The sequence below is a fragment of the Phalacrocorax carbo genome, chromosome 2 (genome assembly GCF_963921805.1).
Source record: "Phalacrocorax carbo chromosome 2, bPhaCar2.1, whole genome shotgun sequence".
Lineage (NCBI taxonomy): Eukaryota > Metazoa > Chordata > Aves > Suliformes > Phalacrocoracidae > Phalacrocorax > Phalacrocorax carbo.
The window spans coordinates 73,565,047-73,582,183 of record NC_087514.1 but is presented as its reverse complement, the minus strand read 5'-3'; the positions used below and the strand labels follow the sequence as shown (position 1 = coordinate 73,582,183).

Genomic DNA, 17,137 nt, shown 5'->3' with positions numbered 1-17,137 from the left:
GTAGAGATTATGCTTTTTACTGTTTGCGTTCTCCAGCATGGATTCCTAATGGGGGTAATTAATTTGCATTCCACCGAACCCGGGTGGTCAAACATGGTCACACTTCGCCACCAAGTCACTCTCCAACAGTCAGTTCTGCGTTCATAAACCTGAGCTACCTACCACCTTAGCAAAAGTCTATTATCTAATAATAGGTCACTTTAAAATACACTTTAAGTCATTTTAAAATTTCAAATGGAAGGTAAAGGCTGCATGCCCCAAAACACTTTGTGTTAGATGGCTTAATTCCTGCATCCCATATCCTCCTCTTTTGTTGTTTTTTTTTTTGTCCTATGCATTGTTAATGCATAATCTGGTCTTGAAAATAGTATATAGTGCTTACACGCAGACTCAGCTGTTGGTGAGCTGTATGCTCTTGATGCTTTACCTATTAATAGAGGAATCACTTCTGACTGGTGAAGTTAAGTGGGAAACATGATGAAAGGGATGGCAGCAGGATGGCTTTTAGTAGTCACTTTTTACAGTGGAATTCACAGACGTTCTAAAAATTAGGGGGGTTTTGTCATAGAAGGCTTTCAAGGGAGGAGTTAAATCTTTTCTGCTTTACTGTTGGGACTATGTAAATGATGATCTGTGAAATACATAAAGTTGGAAACTTTAACAGTTTCAACTACATGTTAAATATTACTTTAAAACCAGTATGTTCTTCATGCAGCCCAGATTCTCTAAAGTAATATTATTTTTTGTTCTCTATAACGTAAGCCACCTGGAGATGAGACACAAGTTAAACTTTCCTTACAAAATGCCACTTTGTCCTTTTCCACTGCTTAGACACCTCTTTATGTCACAGTCACTGTAAGTTGCACCAGGAGATGGTTGTGAACTACAGAATTTCTTCTTAGGAGAGACTTGTGCCATCTATGAAGTGCTGTCCAGACTCAAAGCAAAGCTGCAGGGCAATAATAATACCTAATAATACATTGTTTCCTGGAGCTTTCTATGCAGCTGACCCAGACAAGGACCACATTTCAGTTGCCTGTACTTCTTCAGAGAGGTGCGTGATAAAATCCAAAAATTGACCTACAAATCCCTGTAAGAAAATCTCTGCACATGTTCTAGTGTTTTTATTAAGCATATAGGCCTAGTCATATTAAGCAATGATATATACATTAATAAAACTAAGTATAACTTAGTGACATAAAAATACATAAATGCAGAAAAGGATTAAAATAAGAGAATATGAGCAAGACTGTCTGGATTGAACTTTTGAGTTGCAAATTGCCATTGCTGGACTCATTGGAGTGAAGTCCAAGAGAATATGTTAAATGTAAATGTATGAGAAAATAGACTGAGTCTACAAGCTGGACGTGGAAAGGTAACAGAACATAAGATACATGAAATTAAATGAGATGACGGAGCTGGCCTGTATTGCTTCTTATAATCTGCCCTTCCTGCTGTCCTCGCTGTGTAATTTACAGCCACCTAGAATTTTCTTCATTCCAAATGAGCTACTAGCAGCTGCATTACCTTTGCAGCTGGGACCAAAAGAAAGTTCTGTGGCTGCCACATCTTTGTAATAGGAATGACACTAATTCTGTGGCTCATTGAGCAGGAGAATGGTCACATCTATTCTGTGTTTCAAGTGACTCATCCATACAAGTGTAGGCACACATGCCAAAAGCCATTGCAAATGCAAGAATAAATGGCACCAGCCAGACACCTTCACTGTTTGTTGCATGTTAAAAAAAAAAAAAAAAAGGTAGGGGGAGGGGAAATTGGGAATGCTATTTGCTCTTTAAAAAAACAACCAAACCCTGGATAATTATATTCTCTGACAAAGCTACACTTAAGGAACTATGCTTTTTTTAAAACATTCCCGGTGTACTGTGAGGGCTATGTATCTGTGTAGATTTTGACCCAACAGGCAGAGTCAAATTAATTGAGTTCATCATAAGCACACTGCATTCTGCCAGGATATCAAATAAAATTCTAGATTTCCTGATTAACAAAGAAAATCATACCCTCTGACCCCAGAAAAACAACATTTAGTTTCTTGGTTATAGGATCTCAGCAGGCCTTGCTTGTGACAAGAGTGAAAGTTATTTTCTCTCTATGTTATGTTTCTTTAGCAAATGTTTTAAAAATTGCTTAAAGAACCTAAAAGGTCATTTGAAAGTCTTATTTTTATTGTCACTGCCTCCAAAATACATTCCATAACTCAGTTTAATGTGATCTGCAGCAGGCCAAGAGTTTTACAAGCCAAGATATTATGTCTAGTCCAGTTAGAGACACGACAGAGTTCAGTGAAGAGGGGAGAGTGAAGATCTAGTTTGAGAAATGTAATTTTGCAATGCCTATAAAACATGGAAGGAAAATATCTCTCTGCATTCAATTTTGATGACTGAATGTGTTCATGACCTTTCCTAACGTAGAGGAACCCTACCAAGCGGTTTATGAAGAAATAGACAAATGTCTGCAGACATCTGTTTAACAGCATGTCAAGACAAGGTTCATCCACTTCCCAGAGGAGTCCCTGCTCCTGTAGGTAACTCCACTTTCTCCTGGCTTCATCACCCACAAGCCTCCATAGTCCACAAGCCAGTGCAGAGAATAGTGGGACTGGAACTTGTTCTTGTGTTACTACCAATACTGCACCCATCCACTGTATCTTCAGATAAGGAAATGTACTGTGAGTAATTTTCACATACTAGGTACAATTTTTGTATAAAATTTTTGTATAAAAAGACCCTTTATCAGGCCACTTTCATCTCCCTAAGTACAAAACATTTCAAACTACCAGTGGACTCATCTGTGTCAGACTGGCCTGTTGCGTTGTAGGGGCAAGAATTTACTCACTTGACTCTGTCAGCTGTTATCCTTCCAGTTGCCTGTCGATGGTGGACGGCATTAACCTTGCCAGTAGCCACAGTACTTTGCAGTATTTGGCCCCACATGCTTAGTTTACACAAGTCAGCAGCCGTCAGTGTTTATGGGAACCATTCTGTCACTGGAAAGATTCTTCACATCTTTGCTTTTTTTTAACTATTTTCTTGACAATCCCGTTATGACCACCAAAGTCCTACATTGTTTGGAGCTCTGTTCTCCTAACTGCTGGCCTTAAAAGCTTAGGTCACTGGAATATCTTAAATCCAAGTTATCTTTCTCTGCATTATAAGAAAGCTGAGATAAGTTAGAACGGTCAATTGAGGGATGCAGAGAGATTGTTTTGTTTAATTACAGCTGCATATGTCCCAGCAATTCATTGAGTATTGTCATTCCTACTTGTTTTGTAGTGGCACAGAAGGTACAAACCCAGGGTTGGCCTCCATTGTGTGAGTCATACAGCAAACCCAGAACAGGGCACTTGTCCTTGTCACATGCTGCAATCAGTATTTCTTTTTTTCAGTCAACCAAGGGTTAATACACAAGGTCCTCAGACTAAGACTTTACTGTGGTTGATAGGTAGGCATCTGGAGATTCAGAGAGAAATCTTGCTTATGTAAAGAAGACTCCTTAGTTTTCTGCCTTGTTTTTCTATGAAGATGGTTTCTACCATGGTATTTTAACTCCAGATTATGACTTCTGAATATAAACTCCTGTAATTTTCTTCAAAGAGACCTATATGTTATTGTAAATCCATTTGGCTTTTCCTAGTAAACTAGTAGTCCTGTCACTCAGGCTGACAGAGGAATTTAAACAACTGTATTCAGCTTCGTGGAAGTTAGAGGCACACATTCCCTTTCAGTTGTTAGACGGAGTCTCAGCCCAGTTATTTGTGCAGCAGTAATTGTACTGACCTAAAGAAGGTTGTTCCAGATTTACATTGCCATAAATAAGACCAGAATTTTGCTTATTCCAGTACACAGCCAATGTTAGCAGAGCACCTCAGTACCTATTAAATGTTTACAAACAGGAATAACAATTGCTTGTTCCCTCACTCTTCCTGTCTTAACATCTGACAAGAAAATTATCTTTGTTTTACAGTGATTATTGTGCTCAGACTGTGAATGTGAGTGAGTGAGTGAGTGTGGTCTGAGAGAGTTGGAGATACGTGTGAGGGCAGTCATGAATACATTTGGTTTGACACTTATGCAAAAGTGTTTAAAATGTGGAAATTTGTTCCACATTTGGTTTCCAGTTCACTTCTGGCTTCAGTGGGAAGAAGTAATGTCATCTCGACAGTCATCCTGTGAAAGTTTGGTCTCCTGTACGCATATTTTTCAACATGACTACTATCTGGTGGCCAGCTAGCTATGGTCTGCGTTTGGCTGCATGTTATAGAGGGTACAGAAAAAAATCATGTTCAGGGAAGAGGCAGTGCAGGCAGCTAAGCAGGTGAACTGCACAGGGAAATCTTTGCTTTTAATAAGACAGAAATGTTTCAACTGCAGCTTTCTTGGATTTGTTCTTTCACTCCTGATATAGTTCATTTTGATGTAGAAATAAGCATTGGGTGATTCACTGAGACCTTAAGACCCTAAGGTATTTCATAGCTCATGTCTAGAAATTAACATTTGTCACTGTGGTCATTTGGGTATCAAATTTGAGAAGTATAAAAGGCTGCCAGTGATGAAGACTGACTCAAAAGTCTGTGTTGGGTATTCTGTACCATGGAGACCAGAGCATTTTTTTGAAGTGTATTGCTCTTCCGGTAGTACTTTCATAGTCTTTCTTGGTCATAGCTTTATCAGTTGCATTTAACCTTGTACTGCTTTAAGATAAGCAGTGTTAAACTTGGAAGATGTTGCTGATCGGTATTGTAGGAAAAAGTGGTTATCATAAAAGACTGCCATGCAGACTCCTGGTGGTGTTTAATAAGTATGCAAATACTGCAGGAGAGAGAAGCAGGCCTTGAAGAAAAACTTTCAAGTAAGAGTTTGATAATGGAGGACCAATGACACATGTGGCACTCTTGGCTCACTTCCTTTACCTCAGTAACTGATGAAATCGGACTATCAAACATAGATCCCATTTGTTCTACCTGCATGGTATCAAATGTTCACTAAATCAAATATTTTCCCTTTCTCTTATCCTCTTGTTTTCTATACCGATCCATTCCCTCCTCTCACTCCTGCTAGACCCTTGAGTGTGACCACCCAGTTTCAGTTACACGGACTGAATATCAAAATAAGTTAGAGGTCTTAATTGTGCTAGATGATAGCAATGCAAGGAGTCTTTAACCACTGTTTGCAATTGGCTTCTTTAAGAGTTTCCTCTAGACATCATTATTCTGGGGCTCTGAATATATTTTGTTCAACATAGAGCCATTGTTTATGCTTTGCATGCAGCTTAAACTTCTGAATATGCCTTTTGTACTTGAGGAACATCAAAGCGTGGAGTGAACACCTCATTTGTGCCTTGAACCTGAACCTGCCCATCCACCTGAAAATCATGGCACCAGTAAAACTAGGAGGACACTGATGCACTGTGTGTGCAGTCACATAGTCACTTGTTCCTGAATAAAAAAGGCAATCTCAAATTTTAAAAGTTTTATGTCAGGGCTAGTGTTCAGAACACTTCACAGAAAAATAGGAAACAAAATACTGGCCTAAATTTATGATTTAAATTCAACTAAAATACTGCAGACTGCTAATGGAACAGATGACACAAATGGGGCTGGGGGGGGAACATTACAGAAGGAAGGGGAGCTTGTATGAAGACAGTAGTTTTAATGATTTGAATCGACTATAAAATAGTCACATTTTTAATCTTCTAACTTCTGGGGCTGGTTTTTTTACACCTTTAAAGAGTCAAATAGGATTTAATAGTGATAAATTCAATTGAGCCCTATAAAGATCCAAAAACTCTTAAAAAAAATATTTATGGAACTATAAAATAATAGTCCATAGAAAGTATCATCTGCCCTGAAAATCAACTGATACAGTTTCAGAGAAACTGGAGTATTTTTCCTTAAAAGTTTTTGGTGACCAAATGTCAAATGACAAATGTCTTTTTTCCTGACTGTTTGGAGTTGCTGGGTACTTGATGCTCCCATGGATTTGGCATAGGGTATTACTCAGTGTTTCTGAACTTGAGGCCCTGAGTACATAGCGACTTTTGATTTGACTCAGCTTGCATGTTAATGGGGTTTTTTTCAGCTGAAAGTCTTGCGTAATAATCGCATCTAATTGTTTGCATTTTCTTTGGTTTTTTTTTTTTTTTCCCTGCTTTTGGAACATATGACTACCCAGTGAGAAGGACACTAAAGAGCGGACTGACACCAGAAGAAGCCAAAGCACTGGGCCTCATCAGCACCTCTGAGATGCAGGTTTGACGTCCCAGAGGTGGCAACAAGAAGAGCCGTTCATCTGAAGCACACAGGCTGAGAACCCTTCGGTGTGGCATTGACCTGCCAGCCTCCTCTGCTGCTCCCAACATCCCATCCTCTGTTAGTTCGATTTTAATAAGCAACAAAAAGCAAAATCCCACGGTCAGGGCAGAAAAAGGGTGTGTCGCAGCTCAGCACAACATCCGGACGGTAACTGAGGAAGCATTTGAGTGCTTGTAGGTGAAAGCATATGGCTTCTTCTTCTCATGGTGTGTTGATGTGGGTAGGAGGGGGCGCTCTCTGAGTTATCTGTCATTATGTGAGCTGTGTTTACGTTGGCTTTCCTTGTGCCCTGTTTTAGTCATTGTAAATGTATGGCATTTTGTCAATGCAAGGAACAGTCCTTAAAGAGGCAAAATAACTCCTGTTACTGCAACCCCAGTTTTCCTGAAGCAGCTTCATTAAGCAAAGACGCATAGTCTGTGCAACCCTGTGGTTTGTTGGGGTGTTTTATTATTATTATTATTTTGCCACCAAAGAATGTAAAAATGTATGTGTAACTTTGTATATGTACAGAATGAATGTGTGGCCATGTATGCGTGTATCTATACACATAGAGTCATGGTGTGAAATCGTGTTCTTGCTGAAGCTAGCTGGGCCATGATTTTCACTCTGGGGCCTTAATGTTCCACCTGGACAGGAGGAAAAGAATGTCTTTTTGTAGGAACCCAGTGTTATTCAGTGGGATTCACCCTGTGGGGCAGGAGATGGCCTGCAATACAAGTGGAAGGTTTAGGATCCTGAATCCATATGTATTAATACACACTCATACTGTACATAGCAGCATGCACACAGAGGAGAGGACACAAACTACCTCTCTCTTGTTGAGCTGTGGCTGTACTGTGCATTTGTACAGTTTCAGAGAGATCTATGCCAACAGTTTTACGTACTCATAAATGCATTCAGATGCTAAGATCAAGAAGTTTTGTTCACTTGCCTGTGCCCTTCATGCTGCTTTTCTCTGCTGCAAGATAATGTGGTGGTGATTTTATTTCAAATTAATGAATCTGAATATGAAATGGCCCTGCTAAAAGCCTGCTGTGTTTTTGCTGTTCTTTACTCTTTTGTGATTATCCTTGATGCAACTGGAGAGGGTACCACAGTGAACACTCCAGTATGTTTGCCCTTATCTCGCTGTTTTATGACTGACTTTTATAACTGCCCTCAATGTGTGTGTTTGAAGGATCTTTAGTCAACTCATCTGTCTTTAAGTGGAGGGCATATACAGCAGTGAAGATGGATTGAACAGAGTCACCCTAGCCAGAGCTGAATCATTTTGAAAAGAACTGCAAACAACAATAACATAGAAGGGAGCTTTTTAAGCCAAAGTCTGTATATGGCCAATTGATCCTCAAGAATGCACAGGATTATCTCTTTCCATTGCCTTAGCCTCGATGGTAAAGGGTGTGTCTGCACCTCAGTAACAGCTGAGGCTTCCTTCAAGCTAGTTAACTGGGGAACAGCAGCAGTTTAGTCATGGTAACAGGGTTCAATTTTGGCTGCAAAACACACTTGAAAAGTCAGGTTAATTAGTACTCTATGCTGGGCTTCTAATGCCATAGCCGTGTGGCTTCTGGCAGCCGAGCTAGGTCAGGTACTTCAAGTTATTCTACTCTGCTCTCAATAAGGACAGGATAATCACTGAAGATCGTTCAGGATAGTTGAACCAAACACAATAAACCTTTGAAACCTTGGTCATCCATCACGTCGCAGTGAGCACAGTGCCCAGGTGATGAGAGAACGAAGTAGCTGACAGCACTGCAATGAGATCTGCGGTTGAACATCCTATCTATGCTGTCCACCCTCTTGATTGTAACATTTCATTCTTTATCTGCTGATGCCTTGGATCTTCGCATGTCAAAGTCCATGGGGTAAAAAGTCACTAATGAGCAAAGGTTCTTAAGGACAGCATTGAGTTTGATGTGGTTTTCCCCTCAGCTTGTTAAAAAGTTAATTTTACAAGTAGGCAGAAGGCAGTAGTTGTGTAATTAATAAAACATGTTGTGTATTGAAAGCTATGGAAAGGAGGAAGCTGGTTAGGAAACAGAAAGAAGTGGCATACAATTAATGTCACTGTAAAATAAGCAAGACCTATGAGCATCTGGATTTTAAAGTGGATCTTTATGTGCTGCTCACCATTATTGACTTTTTAAATCTCTCTTAAGGATGCTTAGAACAAAGAAATGAAGGTACTGGGGGTTTGTGGAGGTCTTTGATGTCTGAAACAAGAGGAAGACACCCTGAATGTAATGGTTATGTTGAACTGTGGTACTTGCTAAGTGATAAAAGAAGCAAAATTGCAACAAAATGCATTTTTGCTGACAGAGGGCCTATATTTGATGGGAGGGAGAAAGTCAAACCAGTTTTTAAAACTGAATATTTTAATTAAAATATGGTGAATGTGCAAAGTAGGCGGCTCTTGGTGACGACTTGCTAACAGGAAACAAATTTTTGTTTCATTTAGACATAGTACAGCATCTGTGTCTGAAACAACATAGCCGATGAATTACTGATAGTTGGGAATATGCATTTTCCAAGAATTGTGCAAAAATTGTGCAAAACTTCATATGCTCCTTATCGAGGAGAAAAATAAATATGAGGAATGTGGTTAGAATAAGTTCAGCAAAAAAAGCCAGTCTCTTTCAGATTCCCTGGATGCAAGGGTCTTACATGTGAAGCATATTCTTCCTTGTCTATTTTTCCATTATGTTTGTTTTTCTGTTCCTGCTCTCTGTCTGTAAAACCGATACTAATTTTTCTGAAGGATAACTTGGTCTTGTTTATGCAGTAGTGTACAGTCAGATTAATTCCACTGTCCTCAGTGTTTATTCCAACAAGATCATCAAACACAGTAACAATGCAATAACTACAGAAGAGATTTCCATTTTGGTTCCTGATAAAAATGGCCAGTGGCCCAGTGTGCTAATATGTAAAGTGGCTGTATTTCCTCCGGAGTCTGCTAGCATGTCCTGACTGTGGGAATAACATTTGTTCCCCTTCATCTAACTAGTGGATTCCAGATGAAATGGAGGGATTGGTTATATTTGCATGCCTTTGTCTGTCTGTCTAATCAGGTTGTAACCTTCAGGTTTGGAGTCGCTGCCTGCCCCTCCATCATCAAAAGAGCCCACCATAAAGATGTAACAGTTCTTTTAAAAGGTGTGAGAGATATGGATTGTTTTTGTGACAAATATAAAGGTCCTGGAAACGCGATGTAGTAACACATGTTCCTATTTCTCACTTAGAGATCCATGAAGGCTGTTTTTAAACACTGGCAGCCATAATAACTACCTCTCTTCCCTTTCTCATAATACCAGTCAGCTGCAAATGTAGTGCCCAGAGTTTTGTATCTCCACCAAGCTCTCAGAGACGCTGCTGGTGTTCATTTCAGCACCCATCTGCTGCCAATAACTTGTCTGTCTGTCTCTCTACCACCATAATGCCTTCCTGATTTGGATGCTGAGGTAAACTTTAGCATATGAAATGGCCGCCAAAGGGAAGCTATCCTAATTTCCTTTCATCTCCCTTGGTGTTTAAAAGCAGGCTGCATACAAATACTTCGTATTCCCTCGCTCCCAACTGAGGGATAACTTTCAGTAGCAGTTACGTGGCTGCGGTGAAGAAACACCCCCAGGGAATGCTGTGTGCCACAATCAAGAGTGAAAGATCCCTCACAAAAATTAAATTCATCACTCTTCACCTTTCAGTAAGGCCAGGCACCAGGCTCATGGATTCCAGATGTTTTATAGCCCCTTGGCTGCTACGTCTGACCCTTCTGTTTGATAGATCCCTGTCCATAATCCAAAATCAACAAAAAAACGGTGTTTTAATGAGGGTCTTTCTTGCTCCGATAAGTACTGGAAACAGTGTCAAAAGCAGTTTTCAAAATACATTTCTTCTTCTCTTTTGACCCCCTTTTGTTGTAAATCTCTGTACTGATAGACTCTGTCAGCAAAACAGGGCATCAGATTTGTAAGTAGAGAAGGCTTTGGCTTTAGCTTAGTGAAAAGTCATATGTGAATATCTAGATAAGTGTTCATACCCCGATTTAACAGAAATTTGGAGTCAGAGTCTTGACGTTACTGAACAGCAAGGGCCTCCCGCTAGGTGCTCCATTCCCCCTCAAGGTACTGGAAAATGCAGCAGGACAGCGCCATAAATCCCTGGTGTGCTGTGCTCTGAACATACCCTGGAGAACACTAAAAGCCATTGAAAAGTCACATGTGAAGACTGCAACACCTACTGCAAACCTAAGGGGTGGGATGCCGCTGTAGGTGCAGTAAATGGTACTTTTTACCCAACATCCGCTCTACACCAGCATCCGCGGTATGGTAACAAAAGCAAGTGTCTATCCAAAATGCTTTAGAAACTGTTTGACCATAGTCTGGATTCAGGTGTGTGTATGCTGCATGGTTTTTGTCTTTACAATGCTTTGGTTTCACTGAGGTGAAATGAGGACGAGGTTGCAGGCTACCAGTTTCACATCCTTTATCCTCTTGCTACAACTCGTAGGCAGGTGTACACACTGCCTGCCTTTATCTAAAGGATGTCCAGGGACGCGGTGTCAGACAGAAGCACGAGCATATTCCTGTCTCTCTTTCATTCCTGTGTGCTCACTACACACGTACTGCTCCTCTCGTTACCTTCGAGGTGGGTTGTGCGTGCGTAGGCAGAGAGCCTGATATGAGCCGTGTTCGGATGACGGCTCTGCACTTCCAGCATCGGGATGCAAGAGTCGCTTGCCTAAGCTGTGAGGACTATGACTATTGATGTTTCTCCACGGGAAAACTGCCAGGTACTTACAGGCTCTGAAAGAAAATAAACTGAAGCATTTTCGAAAGAGAAAATGTTTGGTTATGGGCAACTGTTGAAAGTGATTTGCAAACACTTGAACAACGTGTAAGGCCTACCCTCCGTTTTTTTCCACTGTGGCAGCAACCGGCTCAGTTGGCATTTCGGATGCGATCCCAAGAGGTTTCTGGCAAGCAGTTTGATAGTTACATAGCAAGTAATTCAAGGAGTTTCAGAGATGTTGTATAGTTTTATGTTTACTCAAAAAAATTAAAATTATTTCTAATTAGTCCATTTCACATTGAGTGGCAGATAGAGATATATTTTGTTTATTCACTATCTAATACAGAGGCTTCTGTGAAAGAAAAGGTTTATTTGTAGCATTGGGTGCATTTCTCCTTTTTAAAGACTGTCTTTGCGCATATAGTGTCCTTTCTTTGTGAGCTGGGAATTGTAAAAAAAATGTAAAGTAGAAAAGGACGTGTTTCTTAGACGAAGGAGAAATACTGTAAAATTGTGTAAATGTCACTACTCATGTTTTTTTCGTGTTCTGTGTAGCATAGTGTAAAATAGGCTTTCCGGCAGTGTTATTCTGTGAATTGTAATTTAAAAACCAAGCCATGCATGGTCAGAGATATTATCTACAGGTCCTTTTGGTTGAGCTTTTGGTTTTGTTCATTGTTTTCTCATTCTAGGTAAATTTGTTTTATGTTAAATTTAATTGTCCGTGAAACTGCATTTTTTTGTTTCTCAGTTTTATTTCGTAAAGAACTTGAATTACTCGTTAAGATTTTATTACACACGAAGCTCACCTACCGTTTGTATTGATCCTTCAGAAGCTTTGTCACATTTAGTGTAAACCTGGGGGATTTTCCTTTTAGCACACCCCTCATCTGCCTCTTCTCCCCCACTCTCCCCACTTTACTGTCTGGAAAGATGCAGTCACACTTTTTTTTTTCCTGTGCCATGCAGGGTCAATATGGAAAACCGACCGCAGACCTGTGTCCAAAATTTCTTGATATAAGTAGTTAAAAAGCTCACCTCTACAGCATTATGTAAACACATCTTGCAATAAAGCTTTATAAAGCACTGACTGGGCTGGTTCTGATTTTGTTGATGAAGACAATCATGGGAGCCTTGGTGGGAAATGGGTGGGAAGGGGGGTCACAAGTTGGTTTCCCATATCCTCTAAGTACCTGCAAAGCCAGCCACCATGTGGACGGCAAAACGGCTGCCATTAAGCCATCTGGGTGGTCTGATCATAAAAAGCTGATCTTTTACCCCTTGTTTCACAGTTTGAGCCTAATTCCTAATCTTGAGTGAAGAAAATGAAAATGCGTCTCTGGTTCTCAAGGATTTCAGTAATCCAGCCCTACAAATCCTCACTAAACATACAGGGTTACTGCTTGCTGCCATTGGCTTGGAGTCGGCTCCTGTCTTAAAAATACTCTGTGCACAGAACACATTGCATAAAGATATGAGATTTATAGGAGCACATATAAATAAAATGAAAGACTACTTGTGTGCAGGGGAGCGTTTCAGGTTGCCTCTACATCAAGATGTGAAACGCTCGCCGTGTCTGCCAGGGCTTCATAACTGTACAGGTGGCCAGTAAACGAGATATGCCTTTAACTTGGCTGGAATACATTTCATACATCACCGTGGTATGTAGTTTTCTGGTGGCCACCTATCAGTGCGCCTGGACGGGCAGTGGTCTTGCAGTTTTCTCGGTTTGCTGGTGTCTGATTCTTTCTTCTCTGGCAATTTCGCAGCACTTGAGAGAGACCGAGTTGACAAATGGGACGTACCCAGCCCTACGGAGGGTGAGCCGTAGCACAGGGACTATTGCATCTGGTCTGCCCACAGGTTCGGTGACTGCATTGAGGAGGGGGGTCAAAGTGGTATGTAGAAACTCAAAGTGCTCAGATTTCCACTGCTAGCCCTGCAACAAGCTACTCACAAGTAATTGCTCTTTAGAGTCGCACACGCAATAAGGTCAAAATACGTTATTCAAAGACAGCTACGCATGCTTATCATGGCATCCTGGAAGATAAAGTAGGTTAACTGAGTCTGAGAGAGAATTTTCACCTATGGCTTCTGAGATTGTAGAAGCTGTTACAAAATGCTAGGCATGTAAGCCTCCATAGGGAAAAGCACCACCTTCCTCCTCTTTAATTAGTTTTTAAAGTTATTTCAAATAAAAAAGGTGCCTTCTGGGACATGGCTGCATCCCTGAAAGAGCTGCTTAGCATTCCAGATGCACTGGTGTAAAGTCTAGAGGGTGAAAGGCTACTAGCCAGAAATGTGGTAATGCTTTTTAAAATAAATATATAAACCAAGTTTATTGGCCAGACACTTTTCGTTTCTATCACAGCATATCCATTAGCAATTCTAAATTCCAGATGTGCAATGACAATGCGTACATATATTTTTCAGACCTGGTGCCCAGTCAGAACTCATATGTTGTCACGGAGAAGCCTCTGGCTTGTAGTCAGGGAACGAGTAAGTATGCAGATTATCCATTGCACAGCTGCATGCCCTGGTTTATAGACCCTTCAGAACAGTTTGAGAACACACAACTAAAGAAAAAATAAATTTTTTTCCTATTATAACTTCTCCAAGTTTTCTGATGGGAATGCAGTTTGGAAAAGGGAGAAGACTGTTCTTGAAGCTTTACCTCTTGCAAGTTTCTTCACAGGAAATGAAGAATGACGGCTGTACTCCATTAGTCAACTATCTGATGAGACAGACCTCTGCTGGGAAACCCCGAAAGGAACGCAGTCTACGTGAGGTGTCACGCCAATGAGGGCCTCTCTTCCCAGCTTTTCCTGAATGATTTCTGAGCAGGGCTCATCCATCAACGGAGTCGCTCTGCTGAATAATATTGCTTTTCAGTTCCTGGGAGTCAGAGGGGGCTGTTCTCCTCTCCAGCACCCACCCCTCTCCCACTGCTCCTCCAAGCTTGCTCTCTTGCTTGAGCTTACTCAAGAGCCTTTCATTTGTTATTCATCTAGATCTGTCTGGAAAATATGGTATTTTATGACCCCATGGAGCATGTCAATGTGCAGAAGCCGTGTACTAGTACTGGGGAGGGTGAGACCCTTTTGGTGTCCCAAATGGGACCCCCAGGATCACCAGGCGCATCCTGCACCATTATTTCTGTAACAATGACCAGAAATGCTTTAAGCGTATGTTAAAGTCTTACAGATAAGTTTATGAGCCTCTCTTGCTGTGTTCAGATCTCTGCCTAGACAACAGGCAAAATGACTACTCTTAACTATTACATATATTTTCCTTTGTTTGATCCATACTTAAGGTAATACAAGAAGACCAGCAGTTAACAACCAACAAAGATAAAGAAAAATATCAGTGAAATCCAACAGCACTTGAAACTGGACAAACTTGAAGGCAAAGGTGAGGTGAAAGCCATGTCATAGCCTCTAGTAAACAGTGTACTGGATCTGTCTCAAGGCAACATTAGCCAAGCCTGTCTTGGACGAGCCCTGTGTTTGCTTAACAGCAGTGGTACGGGGAGCACAAAGCCAGGCAGGGCTCAGGTGCAGGGCTGACAGGTGGCAAAGGCTCTGGAGTGTATCCATCACCACAAAGTTGCAGGAATTTATTTGGCTTTTGCCGTGACTGCATTTGGATGTAAATGTACTAAAAACCTTGGAGTAACCTGTGAAAACACATTTTGTGCAGGTATCCAAAAGCTACAGCAGGGTGAAAATTCTTCTTTTCAATAAAGCAATGAAATATTCAGACTCTTGAACGAGAGCTCAAAAAACTGAATCCTCCTTCCATCCTTGTCCAAACTTCCTATAAATATGCACTGGGAGGCTTAAATAATCTTGGCAAGATATAGCAAAGGAAAATTATTGTTTAAAGGAGGCTCTGGATATCGTTTCAACAAACTTTTTCCCCACATAAACTTACGGAAAATTATTGACCTTATAGTAAAGTCAAGAACGAAAGAAACCTCTTCTTGCAAAATGCCAAGATACCTATTTGAACGCAAAGTAGCCTGCCTTCACATAGGTTTGTATGGAACACCTCACAAGTATGTTGTGTTAATTATAGGGAAAAACAGCTGTGCAGGTTAAAAAATAAAAATGTAGATGATCAAAGTGTCAACAGTGATGATCTATATAAAGCTAGCTGTGAGTATAATGATACAGAAAGTATACTGAATATCAGGCAGTAGTGACCAAAGCCAAATGAAAATTTGATGCTATTGGCTCTGTGAGCAGTGGAAAGAGCCTGATGGACTTCAGTGATGTTAAATCAAGCCCCCAAAGATAACTATTAGAATGTTAAACTTGATGGAAAAGGGAATGGTTTCTCTGACAAAAAGGCCCTAAATCATTTTAACGTCACCAGTTTCACCGGGGAATTCTCTCTCAAGAACAGATAGCATGCTATAGCTTGAAAACAAAGAGTGAATCCTTGCTTCCAGAGAAATTATCTCAAATGTACTCAGATTGCAAGCATGTGGGACAAAACACAGCTAGAATCCAAAATTGTAGAGTCTGGAAATTCTACATCTTTTTAGAAGCCAAAACACTGCAAAGTCTGAAACAAAGCATCCTGAAGCAGTCACTTGCGATATTTTGTGGGTTTTGTTTTGTTTTTTTACTATGGAACATAATAACCATTAAATTTACTCACAGGAAAATAAAATTTTAGTAGAAACTCCATCATTGTGACAAAATTCTTTACCAGGTCTTTACAGACAAACAGTGGTAGATGGATTACGAGAAACCCGTAAATTTAAGGCTGGTCTTAAGAACTACTGGTATAAGAAGTTTCTTGCCATGCAATTTTGCTTAATGTACTAGTTCCTTCTCCAAACCTGCACCCTCCATGCAATGTCAACTTACACCATATTTAGGGGGTTTTTCCTTTCCTATGGTGGAAATGAGTTGGTTGGCATATAGAATGATGTGTTAATTGCTTATTCTTCAATAATATGCAATTAATCTTCCTAAAGGTAATCAGGGCATTCATAAAGTTGTGATTACTTCATACGAGTTAGTCTGAGGGTGGGCTTTACATATAAGCTGTGTAAAAGCTAAATACCATTATTTTCAAATACCTCTCAACAACATTGTATAACTTGTCTACAGGGGGTGCATCTGTGTGCGTATTTGTGCTTATAGCACGTCACAAGCAGATTTTTGAATAGGCAAGTGGATTTTGTAATCTGTTAACTTGTTATTTTGACTTCTGAGCATATTTTTGCAAGGTGGAAAAGCAATGAGTTGGTTATACGAGTGGTTTAACTTGTGCAAAGTACTTACTTACTAGTAAGTGAGATTACGTGTCAGAAAGTAGCTTATTGCTCTTTTTATCTTTTAGAGCATGAGCTCCCCAGCCAACGATGAGGCAGAAGACTGGGATATGGATCCCCTGAAGAATGATCAGCAGTTTGTTACCTGTTTCTTATACATTCGTAGTGTTCACTTTTACAGTTAAAACTTCTTACACATTTAGACATCATAAGCTCACAAGGTCCCACTAAAGGGTAATACTGAGGCACATGTGAAAACTCAGGCTCCATCAAAGAGGGCTCCTCCCTGCAGAAAGGGCACTGGGGGAGAAGGAATGAACTAATTTGGGTAACAAAAAGGAAAGCAACATCAGCATCCCAATCAGCTAAGCGAAGGAAAGCCTTAATGACAAAGACAAAATTCTTACTGTGATATACAGGTAAAGCCAGTGAAGAAAACCAAAAAGATCATTTTAGCAGCAACGCTTCAAGTGTTGGACTATAATGAAGCCCAGATGCAGCAGTAAGTTTGAAGGCTGGGAAGGGGATGTTTAGCTGAATGTGCAAGGTAGAAAGACTGACTTTCGGAGAAGTTGTGTATTGATTAAACCATATGAAAACAAGAAGGGGATGGATTATGACCTGTGTGACTCTAAGGAGAGAAGGGCAGGGTGTAGAAGGCGAGAGTATAAGAAAGGGGACATCGTACATTTCCTGAGCGTTAAGTGGATTTGCCTTAAGCAGGCTAT

The 17,137-nt window shown here is 40.5% G+C and overlaps 1 protein-coding gene across 10 annotated transcripts in view; it reads left to right on the top strand.

The window, feature by feature from the left end:
- Positions 1-12,212, top strand: part of FHOD3 (formin homology 2 domain containing 3) — a 409,609-nt gene extending 397,397 nt beyond the window's left edge. For all 10 annotated transcript variants that reach the window (XM_064443292.1, XM_064443290.1, XM_064443289.1 and 7 more), the window contains one exon: positions 6,192-12,212. In XM_064443292.1, coding sequence (XP_064299362.1) covers positions 6,192-6,274 — 83 coding nt within the window. In that variant the 3' untranslated portion in view covers positions 6,275-12,212. The remainder of the gene's footprint in view (positions 1-6,191) is intronic.
- The last annotated feature ends 4,925 nt before the right edge of the window (positions 12,213-17,137 follow it).